Here is a 9,696-nt window from a genome sequence, read left to right on the forward strand (position 1 = left end):
CTCCCTGCCGTAAGCCACGTAACTTGGTCTTGGCCAGGGAGATCCGATCCGGGTCATCGTAGATAAGACCTAGAGCTCTGAAAAATTACTCTACCGACTGGAGACTGTGCCACAGACTACAGACTGTGCGTCTTCTTTAAGCAACAAAATGATTATACTCACTCTTTGATTCTCATCCCCAGAAGATTGTGGACGTAGCTTAAAATATAAATTTGCACGACTCCCTGAACAGAATAAAATTGTCACTTCCCCTGGAAAATCTGTCTTGGAGAGCGACCTTAGGTTCAGGGCAGGCCTGGTTCTCACTACCAGAACCAGCCGCCTGTGGTCTCTGCATCTGCGAAACGGTCGTGCGGGGGTCAGCTACCTCCAAAGACAGGCACTGCAACTATCCGGCCAGTGCAGAGATAGGATCCATGGCCGCACTGACACAAACAAAATGGCGGTTCGGGCGGTTGATAATGTCATGGAATGATGTGGGAGAGAACACCACACCGACAACAGGAGGGAAGGGAAAAAAGAACTAGACTTCAAAGCTATGAAACGGGAAACGGTCACCACCTATAGAAACTCTAATGCTAGCCCTGACTCCTATCCGTATGAGTGGACCTTGATGGTAGGGCGGCTCATACACCAGAACCTCTGACCCTGGAAACCCTGAATAGCCCTAGGGATAGTAAAAGGCTATGGATGACCTGTTCCTTCCCAGATGAACGAACAAGCGTCTCCCTGAGGCCTAGTAACCAAAGACAAGGGGAAACAACAAAATACAAAAGGAAAGTAACACTTATCTTCAATAGTAAATGGACGAGCAGGAACTCAGAAGAGGAGCTCACATCAGTGTAACGGTCACATCCACACACACACACACACACACAGGGGGAAGGATAGTGACCACTGCGCTCCACCCTCACCCCTGGCCTGGCTACTTGCCTCACGAGTCCTAATGACAGGGGACAACTGGACGACAGTCCCTTACTTAGGATATGTGCAGGGAAGACAGACAAGACAAAATACGGAACGTGAACGGACCGGGTCAGAACCAAGAGAGCTACGCAGTACAAAGGGTTAAGCAAAGAATGGTCAGGAGAAGCCGGGGTCAAATACCAGGAGAGTAGAGAAGTACAAGAGGAGTCCGCAAAGAGTAGTCAGGCGGGAGCCGCGGACACAATACCAGGAGGGAGGGATGCGCAGTACAGGAGGAGCAGGCAAAGGATCGTCAGGGAACAGAATCAGGTGAGTATTCAGTAGTCCAATAGCCAGGAACCTAGAATTAACAGGCAACCTGTGGCCAGCAGGCTGCCTGTATTTATAGTGGGGTCTGAGGGTCATGTGACGTGGCCAGCGTCACATGACCGACAGACAGACAAGTCGAGCACCGAGTGATCAGCTCGGCGCTCAAGGCAGAGCTAGGAGCAGGGAGCCTCGAAGCTAGCAAAGCCATCCTGGGAACGAGGCCAAACACAGATCCTCGATCGCGAAGCTAAGCAGCAGGTCTGCGGCTGAAGGGAGACCGAGTGTGCCTTTAGCGCCCCGTGACAATCAGCACTTCCAATACCAGACAGACCGCACCAAGAGGTGTGGTCATTACCAGCAACAATAATAAAACAAACGAGGCTGTCAGATCACATCACATTCAGCCATTCTCTTAGATCTTCTAACACCTGTCATGTTAGAGACTGTGACAACTGCATCAGGAGAGGTGTTAGGACAGCATTTTAAGTGGCAGTGTATATTGCTGGAGATTTCTTGTACAAGCCATTTTATATGAGAAAGGAATTCAGATGACCAGTGAAAAGTCTTCAAGAAAAAAAAAATACTTGTCCAGTTGCTCTGATTTATTACTACCGCCAAGGAAGATATGAGATGTATAACTGGCTGTGCATGATCTCTATAAAAGCTCCATTGTAAGAGACCAATAGACAGTAAGGCCTCATTCACACTTTTTATTTTGGTCGGTATCTTGTATCAGTATCTGTAAGCCGTAACAGGGAACGGAATAAAACAGAGAAAAGTATAATGGAAAGTCTTCCATGTTCGGAGCTACTCCTAATTATATCCTATAAATACTGGTGTAAGATACGGACCAGAATACACAAGTGTGAATGAGGCAAAGAGAAGGAAATGGAAGGAAATAGAAAATCTTTTTTACAAATTATTGTCAACTGCTCTGACAGTAATCAACGCTGTTCTTCTTCTTTTTCCTCATATTCACAATACTTTTCCTCCATGGATCCTGGTCACTGTTGACCTCAGGGAAATAGAATTTGGCTCTTTGGCAGACCCAGGGTAATTCCACAGAAAAATATACTCTCATATACAGTATGCTGTTTAATGCATGTAAACACTTCCACATACCAAACAAGAATTTAGTTTCTTCTATGTGTGAATTCTCTGATGAGTTTCAAATTCTGATTTTCTTTTTCACATGAAGAAAATCAAAATAGTTTTTCTCCTGTGTGAATTTTCTCATGTGTAACAAGACTTGACTTTTGTGTAAAACAGTCACCACATTTGGAGCATATAAATGTTTTTTCTTCTGTGTGAATTTTCAGATGAACTTTGAGGTTCTCTTTAGTAATAAAACGTCTCCCACATTCAGTACATGAATAAGGTTTCTCTCCTGTGTGAATTCTCTGATGTGTAACAAGATGTGCTTTTCTGATAAAACATTTTCCACATTCTGAACATGAATACGGTTTCTCTCCTGTGTGACTTCTCTGATGAACCTTGAGGTTTTCTTTAGTGATAAAACATTTCCCACATTCTGAACAGGAAAATGGCCTCTCCACTGTGTGAATTTTCTCATGAGAAACAAGATATGACTTTTGTGTAAAACCTTTTCCACACTCTGAACATACATATAGCTTCTCTCCTGTGTGAGATCTATGATGTTTAGCAAGATCTGATTTATTTCTAAAACATTTCCCACATTCGGAACATGAAAATGGTTTCTCCCCAGTGTGAATTCTCTGATGTGTAACAAGATTTGACTTTTGTGTAAAACATTTGCCGCATTCTTGACATGAATATGGTTTCTCGCTTGTGTGACTTCTTTGATGTCTAACAAAATTTGATTTATCTGTAAAACATTTCCCACAATCTGAACATGAATACAACGTCTCTACTGTGTGAATTATCTCATGCTTCATGACTTGCGATTCATACATAAAACATTTCCCAAATGTTGAATATGAATATGGCTTCTCTCTTGTGTGAATTCTTCTGTGTGCATACAGACCTGAGATATCTGTAAACTGTTTTCCACATTCCCCACACTGAAAACTTGTAACCTCTTTGGGCCCGGTACTTGTGATAACAATCTGTGATTGGTCAGGACAAGGTTCTTTATGATTAGGAGCATTATATGACAGATCTGTTCTGTGAAGTCCTGGATGGACATTATAGGTAATGAGGTTTTCTCCTGAAGAGCCATGCCCGATATCTTCATCTTCTCTTTTATAATTTAGTGATAACATGATGTTTTCCTCAGAGTTCTTACTGGGATTTTCTGTTAGCATTAAAAACAGATTTAGTGTTTTCTTTTCAAACAGTAAAGAAGACAATTCTAGAAGCTTCCTATCAGGCTGTGTGCAGTTTTTTATGTCGTTTTTATGTTTCCCATTTATATGAATCCTTTCTTGGCTTTGGCACAAAATACTGAATCAAAAACTAAACTAAAAGAAAATCATTTGTGGTCGTGTCCTTATAATTATAATGGATGGATGATAAAGTCCAGGACTCTACACTCACCGATCACTTCTATTACATGAACCCAGACCTGAAAACATTCAGAAATCTGAGAATCACACCCTTCTCTGACAATCAGGCCTGTCCTCTGCCACCACAGTTGGTTCATAGATATCAAGTGGAGATGATTTCAATACAATAACCTAAACTCTTCATGAACTGCCTATTTTAGACCTGGCATTTTAGGGGCCCGAAAGCGTGAGAAGAAGTCTGGGATCCAAATGTCTAAAAATGCCCTCCTAAAAGGAATTTGGGCCGCTTTGCGCATCTAGGCTGCAAAAAAGTGTCACACATCTGGTATCGCCAGATGTGGGTGAGATAAATATGGATGAGATAAATATCTTGGTCAAATGCCAACTTTGTATAAAAAAATGGGAAAAGTTGTCTTTTGCCAAGATATTTCTCTCACCCAGCATGGGTATATGTAAAATGACACCCCAAAACACATTGCCCAACTTCTCCTGAGTACGGCGATACCAGATGTGTGACACTTTTTTGCCGCCTAGGTGGGCAAAGGGGCCCACATTCCAAAGAGCACCTTTCGGATTTCACAGGGCATTTTTTACACATTTTGATTTCAAACTACTTACCACAAATTAGGGCCCCTAGAATGCCAGGGCAGTATAACTACCCCACAAGTGACCCCATTTTGGAAAGAAGACACCCAAAGGTATTCCGTGAGGGGCATGGCGAGTTCCTAGAATTTTTTATTTTTTGTCACAAGTTAGCGGAAAATGATGATTTTTTTTTCTTACAAAGTCTCATATTCCACTAACTTGTGACAAAAAATAAAAAATTCTAGGAACTCGCCATGCCCCTCAGGAAATACCTTGGGGTGTCTTCTTTCCAAAATGGGGTCACTTGTGGGGTAGTTATACTGCCCTGGCATTTTAGGGGCCCATATGTGTGAGAAGTAGTTTGAAATCAAAATCTGTAAATAATGGCCGGTGAAATCCTAAAGGTGCTCTTTGGAATGTGGGCCCCTTTGCCCACCTAGGCTGCAAAAAAGTGTCACACATCTGGTATTGCCGTACTCAGGAGAAGTTGGGGAATGTGTTTTGGGGTGTCATTTTACATATACCCATGCTGGGTGAGATAAATATCTTGGTCAAATGCCAACTTTGTATAAAAAAATGGGAAAAGTTGTCTTTTGCCGAAATATTTATTTCACCAAGCATGGGTATATGTAATAAGACACCCCAAAACACATTTCCCTACTTCTTCTGAGTATGGCGATACCACATGTGTGACACTTTTTTGCCGCCTAGGTGGGCAAAGGGGCCCACATTCCAAAGAGCACCTTTAGGATTTCACAGGCCATTTTTTACAGATTTTGATTTAAAACTACTTCCCACACATTTGGGCCCCTAAAATGCCAGGGCAGTATAACTACCCCACAAGTGACCCCATTTTGGAAAGAAGACACCCCAAGGTATTTCATGATGGGCATAGTGAGTTCATGGAAGTTTTATTTTTTGTCACAAGTTAGTGGAATATGAGACTTTGTAAGGAAAAAAAAAAAAAAAGTTCTATGAACTCACTATGCCCATCAGCAAATACCTTAGGGTGTCTACTTTCTGAAATGGGGTCATTTGTGGTGTTTTTCTACTGTCTGGGCATTGAAGAACCTCAGGAAACATGACAGGTGCTCAGAAAGTCAGAGCTGCTTCAAAAATCGGAAATTCAAATTTTTGTACCATAGTTTGTAAACGCTATAACTTTTACCCAAACCATTTTTTTTTTTTACCCAAACATTTTTTTTTTATCAAAGACATGTAGAACAATAAATGTAGCGAAAAATTTATATATGGAAGTAGTATTTTTTGCAAAATTTAACAACTGAAAGTGAAAAATGTAATTTTTTGGGCAAAAAAAAACGTTAAATTTCGATTAATAACAAAAAAAGTAAAAATGTCAGCAGCAATGAAATGCCACCAAATGAAAGCTCTATTAGTGAGAAGAAAAGGAGGTAAAATTCATTTGGGTGGTAAGTTGTATGACCGAGCAATAAACTGTGAAAGTAGTGTAGTGCAGAAGTGTAAAAAGTGGCCTGGTCATTAAGGGGGTTGAAGTGGTTAAACAGCGCTGTGTTTCCTATTTCATTAAAGGTGCTAGATCCTTCAAGGAACATTTATGTAATAAATGAAGGAGTGTCAATCAGACCTTTACCGATCAGATAATAATGTCATATGCTGAGGATAACCCATCAATATCAAGAGCCTGGAAAAACCCTTAAGGTGGTTAGAATGAGTTTCCTCCGACCCTGGCCATCACTGCAGCCGTTCTTCACAGCCGGCGTGCCTCCAAAACCTGATGCTAAGCCGAGTGTCCAGCCTGGAGCATGAGAGGCCGGAGAGAAGAGCTGGGAGAAGATTTCTCCTGCACTGTACATAACACAGGGAGTGCTACTTTACTGCAGCTGTAAGGTGGAGTTTCACCTGAAGAAACCTCCCAATTCCCTTCCTCCATTCAATATTTCATACCTGTGGTCACATGGACTGGAATGTTCTCCTCCACCTCACTCTTACACGGGGGATCGCCCATCATCCGCTCTTCTTCATCCTCCACTTTAATATCAGTCACATCTTCCCCCTGATTTGTCATCTGTAACAATTCAGGACAATACAGCAGACAGGTGGGAAATCTAACAGATCCACATAAGAGACCCCCACAATCTATGACCCCTCTATGACTGCAGGACCCCCCTACATAGATGTGTATAGGGCTCAGCTCCATCTACCTGATGGTTCTCTGGGAGCTTCTCCTCTGGACAGTCCTGGGAATACAGAGGACAGGGACATCTCTCGGGGGGATTTCCTTCTATAAGTCCATCTGTATGAAACACACGGGGACAGGACAGATTGATTACATTATGATGAGATGATTGGAGTTATATCGATGTGATCTTTACACTTTTATAATCAGGACGATCTCCTCTTACCTGGTGATGTTAGAGGCCGGAAATCCGTGTACTTATCATTGTGTCCTTCTAAATACTCCCACTCCTCCATGGAGAAATACACCGCCACATCCTGACACCTTACAGGAACCTGACAACACAATAACACTGTCATCACCCAGACCCCTCCAGTGCTGTTGCTGGAGAATTTCCCAGCAGTGTCACCTCTCCAGTCAGCATCTCCATCATCTTGTGGGTGAGTTCTAGAATCTTCTGCTCATGTATCAGAGGGGGAGGCTCTGTGATGGGGGTCCTGCTCCACCCTCCTGACTCATGGATGATGAGAGTCCTCCCTGATGACTTCTTCACTATGATGTAATCCTGTGGATGGAGAAAGACACTTAGGGAAAGAAATTCCTTCCTGACTCCAGGTCTACACTCAGAATTCCTCCCTAGATCATGGTCCCACCTCCAGTAATCTAGACATTAGAAGCTGGAATATTCTGACCCTCCAGACCTCTATGCTCCTTCTGGACTCTTCTTGAGAATCCCCCATGACTCCTTCCTCTTGCAGAGAGCTCCATATTTACACTGCTCTTACAGTAAAGACTCCTCTTCTATGTTGGTGTAGAAACCTTATTTTCTCTAGATATAGTGGAGGCCTCCTTGGTATAGTCCAGTATCATCTAGATGTCAGACTAGTGGTAGAAATCCTCCCTCCGGGCCACACTCCGGACATCTCCTCCTCTGCTTCCTCTCCTCCTGGGTACAACGTGCCTACTTACCTTCTCATGGCTCCTACAACATGACTATTGGTCTCCATGATACATCACTGACCATACTGGTGGCTGATCTTCAGGTTCTCCATCACTTGGAAGGTCTGGAGGCCGTTCTCCAGGACCCTGGACTCTTCCTATCACTTCCTATGATGGATTCTCCTTCCCGATGTCTGACTTGTTACAGAATACAATAAAGAGGAGAGAAATGTAGAAAAGTTTACCTCTCCGCTCAGCAGGGAGATGATCTCCAATGTGAAGTCTAATAATCTTCTGCTGATCTCCTTCCTGTCCATCCTTGGTGGTCATTCAGGAGAAGAGAACTGGAGGAGCTGGAGGATTCTAGTACTGCAGGCGCCTTTATGAGGAGAGGAGAGGCTGGAAATCCTCCAGGGACAAGAGCATTAGTGAGATCCAGAACCGCACTTACTGCTCCTGGAGAGACCTCGCTTCTCAGAGCCCCCAGCATCGGGATAAAGGGGGATTCTGGAGAAATGGCTGATACCAGAGAGAAGAAGAGGCTCCAGACACCACAGCAGTGACTACCGACCAGGACCTGTCTGTATCTGCTGCACTGCAAGAGCTGAAGGACCTGGGATGATGTCACCATCATGTGATCAGGAGGGGCGGAGCTCAGCAGAGGAAAGTATAAGTGTTGGTGAAAGACCTGTGATGATGTCACCATCATGTGATCAGGAGAGGGTGGAGCTAAGCAGTGTAGAGGATAAGTGGTGAAAGACATGTGATGATGTCACCATCATGTAACATAGTTCGGCCGGGTTCTCATCACTATTTAGTTTTCCATTCTTCTGATCCGTCACAACAGAAAATTATAGGAAAAAAACGGATCCTGTATTTAAAGGTTCCGTTATGCTTAGTTATGCACAGTTGGCATCCGTGTTAGCAATTTCCACATGCAGGACTTTATATCTGTCCCCGTAGCTGAGTGTGTAGTATTATCATATGATCTAGGACACCAGGATTATAGAAGGACATCTGTTCGTAGAGATACATTAGAACCCTGACTTCAGTTATTTTTGGGGGAGTTAGAAGAACTTTGAATTTGAATAAAAGAATCCCTCGACTACAAAGGGTTATTTCTGTGTCAGCTGCAGCCGTACGCTGATCGGGGAGGAAGAGGCAGATGAAGGTTATTGTGGCTGGTATGTGGACTGCATAAGGAAGTAGCAGTAATGTCCACTGGGCAGTGCTAGATGTGATTCGCATTGTATGGATGTTTTACAGATTAGGAAGGCACAGTTAAAGGGATACCCCTCATTAAGAGTGCCCTGAACTAAGAATCTCCTTGCGAGTGCCGTGTGCTTGGGGAGATTTATGCCTGTCTCAAAAGGTGAGACATTTGGTACCTTAAACCCTGTTCTAAACTCTTGTGAGGCCAAACATTGGTCCTGGGAGTTACAGGAATGGCGGACAATAGTGTCCAGCAGAAGGAGGTCTCCATAGGTGAGACTCCGTTCTCTCCGAGTTCTTGTGAGGCTCGTCATCTTTCCTGGGCGCTTTACGTTTGTCTGTTTCTATGTCTGTTCCATCCTATGTTGAATGTTATGTTTGTTATGTATTATATGTGGACCAGTGATCTGACATCAGAAATTGCTAAGATACAAGTAGAGGAAGATCGCAGAGCCCAACTACGAGGCTGAACGTAGATGACATAGAGAGCAGCTAACCTCCACCTCTGTGTTCTCAACTCTGAAAGCCTACTATTTTTTAGAGGCCGATTATCAGGAAGGAGAATTCCCTCCTGCTATAGTGTATTAATGAATATCAAATATCGATAAGTCCACATATGTTACATAAAAGTCTACATGGGGAGTCCTTCTCTGACAGTAAACCGAGATCTTCTTTTCTTCCTTCAGATCTACAGTCGTGGCCAAAAAGTTTGAGAATTACATAAATATTGGAAATTGGAGAAGTTGCTGCTTAAGTTTTTATAATAGCAATTTGCATATACTCCAGAATGTTATGAAGAGTGATCAGATGAATTGCATAGTCCTTCTTTGCCAAGAAAATTTACTTAATCCCCAAAAAAACTTTCCACTGCATTTCATTGCTGTCATTAAAGGACCTGCTGAGATCATTTCAGTAATCGTCTTGTTAACTCAGGTGAGAATGTTGACGAGCACAAGGCTGGAGATCATTATGTCAGGCTGATTGGGTTAAAATGGCAGACTTGACCTGTTAAAAGGAGGGTGATGCTTGAAATCATTGTTCCTCCATTGTTAACCATGGTGATCTGCAAAGAAAAGCATG

The 9,696-nt window shown here is 43.0% G+C and overlaps 1 protein-coding gene across 1 annotated transcript; it reads right to left on the minus strand.

The window, feature by feature from the left end:
• Window positions 1-1,776: 1,776 nt before the first annotated feature.
• Window positions 1,777-6,287, minus strand: LOC122933874 (gastrula zinc finger protein XlCGF8.2DB-like). The gene is made up of 2 exons (XM_044288962.1): window positions 6,234-6,287; window positions 1,777-3,511 (listed from the first exon to the last, which is right to left on the minus strand). The coding sequence occupies exon 2, from the start codon at window positions 3,477-3,479 to the stop codon at window positions 2,439-2,441; it is 1,041 nt and encodes a 346-aa protein (XP_044144897.1). The 5' UTR covers window positions 3,480-3,511; window positions 6,234-6,287; the 3' UTR covers window positions 1,777-2,438.
• Between the last annotated feature and the right edge of the window lie 3,409 nt (window positions 6,288-9,696).

The sequence above is a fragment of the Bufo gargarizans genome, chromosome 4, assembly GCF_014858855.1.
Source record: "Bufo gargarizans isolate SCDJY-AF-19 chromosome 4, ASM1485885v1, whole genome shotgun sequence".
NCBI classification, from domain to species: Eukaryota; Metazoa; Chordata; class Amphibia; order Anura; family Bufonidae; genus Bufo; species Bufo gargarizans.

Excerpts from the sequence above, each read along its gene's own strand:
- LOC122933874 (XM_044288962.1), bottom strand. The coding sequence starts at position 3,479 with ATGTTATCACTAAATTATAAAAGAGAAGATGAAGATATCGGGCATGGC.